The sequence below is a fragment of the Dioscorea cayenensis genome, chromosome 14, assembly GCF_009730915.1.
Source record: "Dioscorea cayenensis subsp. rotundata cultivar TDr96_F1 chromosome 14, TDr96_F1_v2_PseudoChromosome.rev07_lg8_w22 25.fasta, whole genome shotgun sequence".
Taxonomy (NCBI): Eukaryota; Viridiplantae; Streptophyta; class Magnoliopsida; order Dioscoreales; family Dioscoreaceae; genus Dioscorea; species Dioscorea cayenensis.
In genome coordinates, this window is record NC_052484.1 from 18,262,068 (window position 1) to 18,276,453 (window position 14,386).

A 14,386-nucleotide genomic window follows, 5' to 3' on the forward strand; every position below is an offset into this window, starting at 1 on the left:
CACTTCCAAGTATAATAATAATAATTATTATTATTAAAATTTAAAAATAAAGAAAGCCATAAAAAGTGAGTGCTGAAAATAATGCCTTGTTATTAATTATTATTGTAAAATTCTAATGTGTTCACTTCCAAGTATGAACACATTGCAATAATCATCATAGTTAATTTGTGTGTGAGAGAGATTTTCATTAGGAAATAGTGTCATGGGCCTTTTGCAATGACTTAAGGACTTAACATGTGATTTATCTGGGGCATGTAAGAGATCCAAGGCAATGAAATGAACTAAGTAAATGGAATAAGAAAGCTCCTTCATCTATCTACTCCTCTTCTTCTACACTTGGTGAAAATGTTTGTTTTTTTTTATCTTGAAACCTTCACAAATCTGTTATATCTTAGAAACTCTCCAATTACTTTCAATTACACTTATTCCTTCCAAAGAGAAAATTTTTAGCACCAACTGTTAATGGTACTATGCATCCAGCCGGTTCAATTAATAACTTTTTATAACTAAAAAATTCCTTTAATCAAACCAGCCAAATTTATCAAATCATATAATACCCTAAAAATAATTAAGTCAGTTTGTTTTTTTTTCTAAAAACATGTTAAGACCCATTAAATATTATTAAAAAAAATTCATGGCATTTACATCACTGTATCTACATTATTAAACAATTTATTCACAATTTTTTGTAAGTAGAAATCAAAAATCAATTTATAACAAGAACAATGGTGATTTGAAAAGCAAATACCTCCTCTAAATTAAAGACTAATAATATATTATATCATTTCAAAATCCTAATAAAACATAACAAAGAATCCCCATGACAAGAAACAAATAACAAAATAAAATTAACAGAAAATCTAATAAGTGGTATGCTTGAACTTGCAACATAAATTTCACATCTTTGAATAGTAAGAGTTGTAAAGTGATGCAATTATTTCTCTATCTGCCATTCTAAAGCTATGCTCTTGTTTATGCATAAAATACACTAGATTGAACTTGATTTGCCTGGCTTAACATATGATTACCTTAAGCTCATCACTACACCTACAATGTCAAATATGTTAATTCGGCTCTAGATTTTTATATCCATCATCATCCCCAAACCCCAAAAATAAATAATAATAATAAAAAATGACCTAACAAAACCAAAAATTAAAAATTACTGAATCAAACCAATTGAAATCAATGGATTCTGTCAGTAAATTCAGTTAGAAATAAATACAATGCACACCCCTAATAATAACTCTCTTAAAGTTAATCTAATTGCAGTAAGCAATATAGATCCAAATAAACATATATAAAGTGGCATCTCTAGCCCCACAAGGCCATCTTTGTTAGCTAGACACTTCCTTTTAAAGCTTCAATACGATTTTGGGTTCTCAAAAGGTGCTGAGTTGGAATCTCCTTTTGTTTGGGGTGGAATAGCCTACCTTCACAGAAGGCTCTCTCCTCTAAAATAACCTTTTCAACTTCAAGCTGCACAACATCAATTATGTAGAAACCTCTAGACCGTACAATTCACTTTTGGGGACTCTTGGCTGCTAAACTTTAATGAAGGTGTATTGAAATAAGCACCAACAGGACTTCTGTCAAAATTTCTATCAAACTTGTTTTAAGGGTAAAGACATGAATTCCTTGGACCACATCAATTAATGACAGTGCAAAGTGAATTTGAAGGCAACTCCCAGTAAGAAAAGTAATGCATAAACATTAGTTTCTCCTATCAACTATTTTAATCCGAGATTAACGCTTAAGCAAGAACTATTTCTGCTCATTACAAAATAAAAAATAAAAAAGAAGATTGACATAGCAAGGGTGGCCGGTGTAAAAAAGAATCAGACAACATGTGCAATGGATTTTAATTTATAAGGCTAATATTTATCTAAGACTTATCAAGATAGAACCTATAATATTTATAGAATGAAAGCTATCAGGGCTTATGTTACTAGTGGTAGATATAAGACTGTTTTGGATCCAAAACCCACATAAACGTCTTGTATGCAAAAAGAAGAGCATGTTTATTAAACTCAAAAGACAATGCTAACGAAACTTGTTTCGGCAACATAATCTCCAGCAAAAAGGACAGAAATAAGGGGCTCAATATTGAGAACTTACAAAAATTTATCAATCTGATTCAACATTAAGTAGCCAGTGCAAAGCAACAGTACTGGTTAACTGTTGAGGTGATTACTATTTCTTAGATTCATTCCTTATGCTTGACATTTCATGTAGGCAAACCCGGAGAATGGCCGGAAGCCGTTGCTTTGCAGGATGAAAAGATTGACAACCAGAAGGAGCACGCCAGTACACAGTCATGGAACCCTATCGCATGAATGCTGACCGGCGTGCTCTCTCTCGTTGTCAACCAACACCACCACAAAGCACTCACACTATCACCACCTGCCATTCTGCAACCAAGTGAGAACAAACAACTCAAATACATATGCACACACATATATATATATATATAGATACTTCATGCAACGAATAATCCACCAGTATTTGTAAATCCTGAAATAAGTATTCCACAAGAAACCATGGCATCACTTGAAAGCATGGAAAATCCAGATCCAAAATTTTAACTTTAAACAAAAGAATATATCAGAAAAAATATAATATTCTCAATGAAACAAACACCACAAAAAGAAAAACCATATATTATGCAAGATTAAGTTTGACAATAATGTGTAAAACATGAATATCTTAGAAAGTTCCAAAATTTCAGGTCTGAGATGTCAAGAGCCATATAGTTCACACTCCAAATGAAACCAAATTAACCAGAATACTTAGATTTCCCAAAAACACAGAGGTTGGATACTAAAAGAAGCCCTACCCTAGCATGAGATCCAACTCCCAAACCACACAACCAAAATATCAGAAAAAGCAATAGCCAAACACTGCCACATGAGGACAGGGACTAAAAATAGAGGAAAACCAGTTGCCAGACAACACATACATCACATGCAAGATCCAAATCAAGAAACAAGAATCACATATTTCAACCCTGAAACATGAAATCCGGAAATCGGTCTGAAAAAAATGCTCCAAATACAACACGATCACAAGATTCATAACCAAACACAAAAACAATACCCAAAAGAGCCAACTTTTGGATCAAAATCTAACAAAAAAATGAAGAAAAAAAGCACAAATTTCAAGAGCCAAGAAAAAAAAAAGCCAGATCGATCTTCAGCGCAAGACCTTCATCAAGAACAGCTGAAAAAGAGATTCAAGTAGAAAGAAGTGCACCTCCAGGAATTCAGACTTCCACTCACGTCCTTCCCCCTTAAAAAGAACCACAAAAGTAGATCGAAAACCTCCAAAAAGGAGGAAAGAGTGAAAAAAAAATGGGAAAGAGTGAAAAAAAATTGGATTTTTATGGTGTTTTACTGGGATATAACAGTAAAGCTTGGGCTTATCTTTTGCGTTTTGATATTCACACTCCCAATTTTCATACAATACTGAAATAAATCTTATCCATGGGAAATAATCACCATGACAGGGTTGAGAAATAAAGAGGCGTGAAAATATCGGGGTGGACGACAACGGAGTGGACCTCGTGGTGAGTTGTTTGTACGGAAATACCCCTGGCCGTGGTGCGGAATCACAGAATTACCCGAGTAGTGGCCTCACGTTTTGGAGGACAAGACGTTGTCCTGTTTGGTCAAATCAAATGCAGAGGAAATGGCCACATGATATGTTCTTATCTTGCTTGGTTATACGTACGCTCGTTATTTTAATTAACACCCCCGCTTTTTTTTTTTTTTTAATCTTTGTGAGTTTTTACTACTACCATAAAGGTTGTGAAGGTTGGAGACTCTGATTATTAATTAAAAGTATGTACTGATAGATCTCACATGCTGTGCACGTACTAGACCTTTTAATTAATTTACGTCAATATAGAAATTTAGAATTTATTTTGAAAGTTTAAAATTATATTTTTAATTTTTTTAATAATAAATTTTATTAATATTAACAAAATTATAAAATCACCGATAATGATGGTTTAAGTGGTAAACGAAAAGATTTGAGGTATTTAAATAAATAATTTTGAATTTAAAATTTTATTTATAAAAAAATTTAATTACTATGTAAAATATGTACTTTTATAGAAATTGTAAACTAGTGTTTGTTGTTTTTGTCAAAATAATAAAAATAATAATTCTTAGCAAACTGATAGATTGTAAATAAAAATTTTATAAAATTAATTATTAAATAAAATTTATTTACATTTATTCCTCCGATTCAAAAATTAATTATGATTTTTCTACATATTCAATGTACACGGAAGAACTTAAAAATTAATTGTGACTTGTCTATGTATTTATATCTACATAGTACATATTTTTTGTGCACGTCTTTTAAAAAAAAATTAAATACGGTTTAATATTGTATAAAAATAGACAATAGCTAACGACCATTGGGAAACATCAATACTGTTTGTGCATGAATAAACAATAGTTATCGACCATTGTGGAACATCAGTACTATTTGTACATAAATGGATAATAGCTAAAAACTATTGTGGAACATCAATGTTGTTTGATATTGTATATAAATAGACAATAACTAATGACAATTGTGAAGCATCCTAAATGCCTTGAACTCTTATATATATATATATATAAAATAAAGTGGAATAATAATAAATAACATGGATAACAACCCACAAACAAAACATAGGGTCTTATTGATAACAAACCTTGGCATCAATCAAACTCAAACAATTCTTCTTAAGCAACAAACAAAAACAAAACAAATGTGTGTTCGAGTTTAATGCTAATACAAATTAGAAAAATAGTACTGGTCACAATCATCAGGTTCTCCAACGTTTGAAGATGAACCAATGAGCGGTCGACAGGCAGACTGCTGAACATTCCCTAGTCAAGCTATAGTAGGTACACAACATAAACATGAAACAAGGATTAGTACACACAGGACACAATAAATACGGAGGTAAAGATAAACTTGATCAGCTTTAATCATCCACACTGCTGCTGTCCTTTTCTTTGTTTTTTTCTCTTTTTTTCTTTTTTTATTTTTTTATTAAAAAGGAGTAGCACTGGCCCTGTCTTTTTGTTATTAATGAATGCCCCCACATGTACTACTGACACAGAAATTGGATCCATCTCCTCCTATTCATTGCTATTTGCTAGAGGAAACTTAATTTCAGTATTTCCCCCCAAAATATATTGCAAACAAGACATTTTTATAAAATAACATGAATAAGATACAATATAAATATAATTGAAATTTTGTGAAGCCAAAGAGTTGCAATCTTTTCTCATCAAAAAAGAAAAAAGAAAAAAAAAAAAAGAAAAATAAAGAAGTAATCAATAAGGGATGGCAATCCACAGATGAAGTCTTATATATGTGTGTCTTTGTTTGCAGTGAAGTTCCTAAAGGTGATCACTTATAACCAAAATACCACCAATTCTACCCCCTTTGATGAACAAGGCTATCTCACCTGAACAAAAACCATTTCATCCTGAGGGCAAGTGAATGTCATCCTCCGGCAATAACAGAGAATTCGCATCGATAAATTGAGAAGCTAATTACTGTTAATGTGATGATACAAATCTTTGACACAGCTTATACCTGCATTCAGGTGTCGAAAAGATGATGACCCCGACCGTATCAGTGTGAGTATCATCTGATCTTTTTTCATTCTTGACGATCTGCTGTGTATTTTGAGACGATCTGCCATTCTTCTTGATTGTTCAAAAAATGGGCCAAACTCTTGTTTCAGTTCTCCACTCTTTCGTAGAATAGGATATAGGCATCACTTTGAAGAACTTCATTCAAAGAAACCCCACGGATATAAGCATCGCTTGCATAGTGCCATGCAGGGCCAGAGCTTTTCAGATCCTTACCCTTGCTTCGCTCCCCTCTCACATAAGCAACATAATGGCCTCCTGACATACCACCGGAATGCTCCACAACTCCGACAAGGCGATAGGAACACTTCTCAGTCTTATCACTCCTGCCAGACCAAAGAGATGTATAAGTATGTAATAGATCAGCATAACTTGTTCATATGCTAGTCCAGTTACATGGCTCTTAGAAGAGAAATGCTGGATGTCATAAAAAGAAAGCATGAAAGAAACACAATATGCAAAGGTGTGAGGTTATATGAAAAGGATGTACAACTTCTTCGGTGAGGATGATCCCTCCTGTGTAGCAACGACTGTATACTTTGTGGAGATGATGAACATAACATTTTATACTGGCTCAGAAAAATTAAAAATAAAATAAAAAGGTACGGGACCTAAACAAATCTTGCTGAAAGAACGTATGGTGCCAGGTAATGGACAAAGCGTTTGAATGCAAATGCTGAAGTTTGCATGAATGACCTTTGGGGGCAGATATGAGGGATTATTTTAAAGCGTGATCACAAATTAACAAGTGCTAAAAGTCAAGCTCCAAACTTAGGTAAACGAAGGAAGAAGCCAGGGTTTAAGTGAAAATAAACCCACAAGGACTTGAAATGAAAGCTATCCCACTTTGATAAGTTAATAAATACAACACAAGGTAGAATTCGAAATTTTGATGGCTAATATGCTGAAAGAGGCCTAATAAATGAGTGCATAAAATAGTTTAAGAAGTGCAACTGAATTAGATGATCTCAGAGAGACTCAATGCGAAAAATAAAACACAAGCTATAGGACAAGTTTAATAACTTAATGACTGTTGAGCCCAAAAGCCATCAAAAGATACATTATAGGCTAGAAATGTAATGTAGCACCTTGTCATTGTAAGTATAATCTTAACAAAGAAAAAAATCTACTTTTTATAACACAATTGTTATTAATAAACACAATTTATGTTTTGAACTTGAAAAAAGTAGATAGTTAGGGGAACCAATTAGTCAAACCAAGCCAACTACTATTATTTAAACATTACAGTGGACCTATTATAGCCAAAACCTCTTCAGATTTATCAAGTTATCCACCTGAGAGGGTTGGGATGGATATGGTCCAAGACAACCTAGGCAAATGGCTACTGATTTTCAGAGCAATTTCATATAATAATTTTAGGATGGAACTTTGGCATACATATAAGTTTGTTCTGTCAAGTGTCACCATCTTTAAATTTGTATAAATTTCTGTAGCAATCCCATTGACCTGAAATTGAGGTATTTTCCCATTCCATCACCGCATATCCTTACACACAGGCTATTTATTTAAAGTAAGTAATATTTCGAAGCAGTGAGGCATTTCGTTAACATGAGACACACCATTGCATATCCTCAAGCTGGCTCATTTATCAAGACGTCCTTAATTATTTTTTTATTTAATATGTATGAGATTCCATCATCCATTCCTTTGGTCTATCAGTCTCCAACCAGTAATGTTGACTATAAAACAGAACCACAACTTTATCCATTTATAGGACTAGCCATGACAAAATGACTCAGGCAATGTTAACCTAAACCACAACATATTCCACCCATTAAAGGGAGTCACGAGAGTGTTTCCAAAGTTCATATTAGCTCTAAATTATGTCATCATCCTTCAGGCCACAAGAATAGATAAGATCAATGATTTGAGTCTTCTCAAAATATCATGGAGAAAATCTCTTGATACTTGTAATTTATGATAAACAAATAATAAAAGTTATAAGCCCATGGCTAAGAATGAGCCACATCTTAGTTCCGTGATAGTTACCATGAACCGAGTCCACTGAATTATTTAGAGATGATCCCAATGGATCCGGTTCCGTGGTAGTTATGACGGAACCAAAATGTGGCTTATCCTCACATGTTGGATTGACTCAATTTAGTAACTTTTAGAACAAAGAGTCACAACTCTTTTTTTAGGATAATTACCAATCTATCCCTATATTATATAATAAACAAATAATAAAAGTTATAAGCCCATGGCTAAGAATGAGCCACATCTTAGTTCCGTGATCGTTACCACGGAACCGGGTCCAGTGGAGTATTTTTCTAACTTAGATCAGTCTAAGGCAACTGAAGTTCTGAGGTGGAATAAACTTTGCCAAATACCAATCATCTACCGGTCTTTACTTTTATAGAATGTGGACCTGGTACCAAAATATTAAATATAGCACTTTCAAGAAAGATTATTACAAAACAATGGTTTGTTGCAAGTGCTTGATTTCTTTTAGGAAAAACAAAGTTTGGAAATAATTAATACAATCAAATATTGTATGGAAAAGGAGTTAAAAAAAAAAACCAACTACAACAAAATAAATGTGTGATAACCACCATGGCTTCATTCTTCTTATCCCAGTTACAACATTTCATATAACACAAACTTCCATATGAAAAATGAATTCATAGCACTTATGAACACAATCCATGAGAAAGGATATTCAGTCAAAACTCACAAGATACAGATAAAATTTATTTGTTGATGAGTTCTTCTTCATCAATATCCTATTTGCCTTTGACATTAAACCTCAACAACAAAAATATCCCATTTGGCTTTGACATTAAACCTCCACAACATAAAATCCCACTGGACTTTGATGTTAAACCTCATCATCATCATCATCATCATCATCATCATCATCATCAACAACAACAATAATAAACAAACAATAATTTGAGGATCTAGCTAATCAACATGAGCACATTTCGAACTTGAAGCAGGCTATCAGTTTATTATATAAACAAGAGGAATGGCACGCTAACATTTTAAACTATTGAAATAAAGTCAAAAACATTAGGCAGTGGCATCAAATTTCTAAATAGCACTGCATAATTCACAAAGAAACCAGAAAGATCTGAGGCCTACCTGGGGTCCATATATGGTTTCAAATCAAGTGTCTCTTGAAATGGAATATGACCTCTCAATTTACTCAATCGACCACGAGCATCTTGGCTGAACCGTTTTAGATGAATTGTTAAAATCTGAGGGCACCTATGGATCATGAACCTTTTTGTTGCATCTCTTTTCACCTTTTTACTTTCATGCTTCACATCATCATCTCTGCTTCCATCCTCTGAACACTTTTCAACCATTGACTGTGCACATTTCTTTGCCATTTGGTCGACTTCACCAAAGTGGTCATTCTCACAGGCGCTTTGCGTGGCAGTTTGTGTGTGCTCAGGTGAGCTGCTAGAGACAGTTGCATTATCATGTCCATCACATTTAACACAATTTGAATCATTTATGCTACAAGAACCATTTTCATGGTAGCCTGAATATAAGGTAACTTTCTCATGAGCAAATGCATGTGATGTATAGTTAGAAACATGACCTAACTTGTTCAAGCCTTCATCGTTCATGGTAACATCAGGACACTGAGCCTGATCATCAGAGGCTGGGTCTAATAACACCAAACTCTTCTCATTCTCAGCTTTAACAAATTTGCATGTCAAACTGTCTGAACCTGCAACCAAGTAATGTGGTTCTGTAGTAATATTTACATTTATATTTGGTTCAAGTCTTTCATGATGTGAAACTGCATCTTCAGATGTGGATGTCACCTTGCCATTATCTAGAGCATGGCGCTCAGCGGGATCCAAACAGTTTGCCTCTCCACTAGATGAAGTCCTTTTATTGCTAACTTGAGCCCTATTCACTTGCGACTTTGATGGTTCTGCAAGACTTGCAACAGCACGCCGTTTACAATTATTACGCACCACCTTCTGCCCTTGCAAGCTCTCAGAACAATGCTCGCAATGCCATGCATGTTCATCAGACAAAATCTCCGGCTTAGTGAATAAGGCCAAGCAACTGATAACTGATACCGGGGAGTCACTATTGTCAATCTCATCCTGATTAGACTCAGTGCTATTACCAGTTCCGAAAGTCATCTCCACATCCTCATCCATACCAGTTTCTGTCCTGATATCAGATGTAACTTCTGGCTCATTAAACAAGTCTCCAAGGCCATCAAAAACCTCTTCTGTTTGCTCACATCCAGCAACAGAAGTACTCTGGATACTTGTCTCTTTGGCCAGATTATCAACACAATTGAAATTTTCAGGCTTCAGAGAGCATGATGCCTCTCTGTTTGTTTCCTCAGCGGTTGCTTCAATCTCCTTATAAGGAAGTAATATAACACCAGGATTTTGTTGAAATGAAGGCAGGGTTTCAACTGCAAGGGAACTGTCCGCGCAAGACTCTGAAGGTACCATTACCTCTTCAGAGCACATTTCAGTCGCAGAATCTGAACATTCTGCAAGAACCTCCTTCTGCCTCATGTTCACACCATCAGAACATTGAGCCACATAAATTTCACCCTCCTCACAAACAGAATCAGCAGCATCTGTTGTCAAATTAGGTTCAAGATAGTCCATCCATGCAAAATCAGATTCCCCGCCATATGTGACTTCTGGTTCTTGGTGTGGTGCAGGGAGCACCAGACACACTGCACTCCGAAGAACTCAAATTTTCTGCCTTAGGCTGTTCACTCACAGTAGGTGCCTTTTCTCGAAATCTCCGGCTCTTGTTCCCTTCTCTCAGAGGTAGTTTATTCTTATTATTAGGGAGAGGAACCTTTTTAGGTGGAGACTTTTTAGAAGGTACTGGCAATGAAAGATCAAGAAATGGTTCATGCACAGTCGAAGTATGCCCGCAGTCCACACACGAGACAGTGCTAGATAGCAGGCCTCCAAAAATGGCATCCACAAAACTTGCCTCTGAGGATGAATTGCCCTTATCCTTCTCATCAGAAGCATCAGCCAACTTCTTCTCACTCACCTCTTCCATGTGCAACCCATCAAGCAAATACCGAAGCAACTCATGACTATCCTGCTGTTGGTACCCTCTAAACTGAGGAGCCTTTGTACATATGCACCCGAAAAGAGCTTTTGGATTCAAAACACTTCTTGAGTCTGCAGCCATGCTTGTTTCCCAAAACAGCTTTTTCAACACAGTTGAAAGTGGCCCGAAAGGCCTACCTAAGCTTACAAAATAGTCCCGCAACACATTCAAAGCAAAAATGTTCTGCATTACTGAATTAAAGAAGCAAGTATTGCCAAGGTTCACCAACCCTCTAATGGCAAACCCCTTCTCCTCACTATTCTCCATTGGCCCTGAATTACTAGCAGAGCATTCTTCAACATCAGACTTTGCTACCTCCGCATTCAAAACCTCCGGTGACTCTATCTGCACTGAAGAATTACACATGAAACACCAAGATACCAAAGGATCATCAAGCCTCACCACCCACGGATGGTGATCTTGCTTAGCATGCCTCCTCACATGGCCATACGGCACCGAGACATTCACTGCACCTCCACAAAAGTACCGATTGCAATCCAAACAAACCCAGATGAAATTCGACTCCGATTTCGCATCACCATCCTTAGCTCCTCCTTTCTTCTTGTTCTTGTTTCCCTTCTCTTTGTTCCCTCTCTTCGTCACCGGCTCCTCCCGGCAATGCTCACACGCCGCCGCCACATTCAGAGAAGATTGGATTGCCAACAGAATCCGATTCAAATAGGAACGATCCTTGCTGTAATGATTGCAACCCTCTTCAGGCTTCGCCGCCCCATCGGTAACACCGACGCTCCGATCACCGGAATCAGACGGCGCCCGTGCCGGCGTTTTCCGTGCGTTCCGGCCAGCCTTGGACTTCAGCTTCTTCCCCATTAGATGTTCACAAATCAAAGCAATGAAATTGAATCTAAAAACCCCAAAAAAATCTACAAAAAATCCAAGCTTTAAGCCCTGATTTATCTGCCAAAAAAATAAGGAAAAAGAGAAAAAAATCAAAAGAGAAGTTGATCGAACTAGAGATGAATTGAAGAAAAGATTGGAACAAATTAGGGTTTATAATCTACCTGGAGGCTTGGGATCAAGGTCTGGAGACCAAGAAAAAGAAAGCGCGAGAGCTCGTGGCGCTCGATATGGAGAGAAGCATTAGAGCCATTGCTAAGAGATTTATTCAGTGTGCTTAGGGCGCAGGGATGGTTCATACTTTAGAGTGGTTTTTTTTTTTTTTTAACATAGATATATATTTTCTTATTTACTTATTTTTATTTACTTTTTCATACCTTAAAAAAAAGTTAGTACTAATTTTTTTTCCGACAGAGTTATGTTTGGACAAGATTTTTATAGGCTATATATATATATTGTGTTTTATTAGGGAATAATAAACTTGTGGAATTAAGATGATTTATTTCAAATATTAAATTGAATTAAAAAATTATATTTGAGTTTATCAAATTTAAGTAATATTTTATTTAAATGATTAATTTGAAAATAACTAAAACTCCCTAGTTGTAAGTGTATATAACAAATATAAATTAAAAAAAAAACACTATTTTGTGGATAAATCCTTGCAATATTATAGTTGAAAACAATTAGGGATAGCAGCGGGTAGGGTATGGGTAGGGTATGCCAAAACCCTTACCCATACCCGTAACCCCTATCCCATACCCGTATCCTTCAGGGTAAAAAAAATCATATCCTTACCCTTACCGCTTACCCGTTGTTCAAATTATCGAATTAAATTTAAATAATAATAAAAATAAATTAATTATACATTATATTACAATCTTTAAACACATGTCCATAAATTAAAAATTACAAAGTTGATATATATTTGTATATCTTAAATTATATAATCACATAAAAAAATGACGTATATTTAGGGACTTTCAATGGTAACTCTACCTTTTGTTTTGTTCATGTTTAACCATCTTGGTTTTTGTTTAAAAATTTTTTTAATAAATCTACTATTTATATTTTTATATAAACTTCAAATTTTATAAATATCTAAAGTAATATTTTTGAATATAAAAAAACATTATAAGTAATTCTCATAAGTTATATCCAATTGATTATTTATTAAGTATCTTATTTTTTTCGGGATGTTCTTATAATTTATAGAATAAATTATTGTAACATTATTTTTTATATTTGTTTATTTTTTTAAATTTAATTATGATTCTTAATATATATCTAAAATTCAATTTTGATAATATTATCAAATATAAATATAGAAATTAAATAAAATTTAAAATAATATATTAAGAGAAAATTTGAAGTATTATTTTCAAATTAATCACCATGAAAATAGATATTGAGTAAATTGTGAGTAAATGTTTAGTTTAATAAAAAAAATTATATATATATATATGAGAGGGTAAGGGTACGACCCTGCACCTCTTCAACGAGTAAGGAGTAGAGGGGTAAGGGCATACCCTTGCTAGGGTAGAGGGGCATGCCTTTACCGCACTGCATGCCCGGTCAAAGAGGGTTACGGGTACGGGTATACCCGTCGGGTAGGGTACAAATTGTCATTTCTAAAAACAATCCTAGTTTGAGATAGAAATATATCTAATTATATTTTTATTTATAAAGAACGTGGATAAATAATAATTAATATTAAAAAAATTACAAAATGACAGGAAAACAACAACAAAATCCAATAAAGCAGAAAAAAAATAAGCAGTCAATCAGAGGTGGATGGGGAACATGCCATAAAAAAATAAAAAAATTAAAAAAAACCACAAGAGAGATGACAATTGAAGACAACACCAGAAAAATGCCATAACAACCATTATCCAACAATTGAGAAATAAATCCCAGAAAAAGACCACAACAACAATTGATGACGAGGAGTTAACCAAAATAAAACAAACAAACAGTTAAAACCATAGACATACCCAAACGACAACAAAACCATAAATAAAAATCCAAACAACAACAAAAACCACAAACCAAAGACAGACAAAGTAGAAACCGGCAGCTATCCAACAGTTAAATCCAAGGTGCTTTGCTAGTTGCTTCATCCTTCCGGAGCAATAGGCAAGGGGGCACACAAAGTCGAGGCTCCTTTTGATTGCCACAAGTGTCTCCTGAAGTTTGGGTCTTCCAGGAGAGTTGTATTTATTCAAGTAAGGAGGATAAGCAGTTATTCTACTCAATCCAGATGGACCAACAAATCACTCAAAAATGAGGTTTCCCAAATCATGTAAACTTGGGACCCTATTAGTACTCCAGGAGGACCAGACCTCTTAAAGTGGGATTGGGACATTGGGAGTATTGAATATAACATAGTAGTGTATCCAAATCCTAGCTATGAAGGGGCAATTCAGAAATAGATGGTCCACCATTTTCAATTGTAATGTGGCAGAATGCATGTGGCCATGGAGATCCAGCCCTGTTTTGCTAGATTTTTCATAGTCAAAATTTTGTTGTCTAAGGCAAGCTAGCTAAAAGATTTTGATTTTCAAGGAGGCAATCTCCTTTCTAGATAGATTTACAAAGAGGACTCCTAAGTCCCCCATCGTTCAAAAACTTGTAAAAAGATTTGACAGAGAAAGTCTCTTTTTTCACAACGTCAAGTCTTAATATCTGCACCTCAATTAACATTGTTGACCGGTATCATTGGAGTTGAAGTAAATTGCTATCAAGGGTGGTTGTCATTAGTGAAATAAATTTGAGAATTTTGAGAT

The 14,386-nt window shown here is 34.7% G+C and overlaps 2 protein-coding genes across 2 annotated transcripts in view; both read right to left on the minus strand.

Annotated features, from left to right (window-relative positions):
* Positions 1 to 3,323, minus strand: part of LOC120275045 (arginine decarboxylase-like) — a 28,131-nt gene extending 24,808 nt beyond the window's left edge. The window contains 2 exon segments of the mRNA XM_039281530.1: positions 2,119 to 2,411; positions 3,205 to 3,323. The gene's annotated coding sequence lies outside the window, so the exon portion shown is untranslated.
* A 1,897-nt stretch (positions 3,324 to 5,220) lies between these two features.
* LOC120275524 (ubiquitin carboxyl-terminal hydrolase 2-like) lies at positions 5,221 to 11,887 on the minus strand. The gene is given in 4 exon segments (XM_039282139.1): positions 5,221 to 5,986; positions 8,766 to 10,285; positions 10,287 to 11,660; positions 11,765 to 11,887. Coding segments are annotated over 3 exon segments (3,045 nt in total). The 5' UTR covers positions 11,574 to 11,660; positions 11,765 to 11,887; the 3' UTR covers positions 5,221 to 5,748.
* Between the last annotated feature and the right edge of the window lie 2,499 nt (positions 11,888 to 14,386).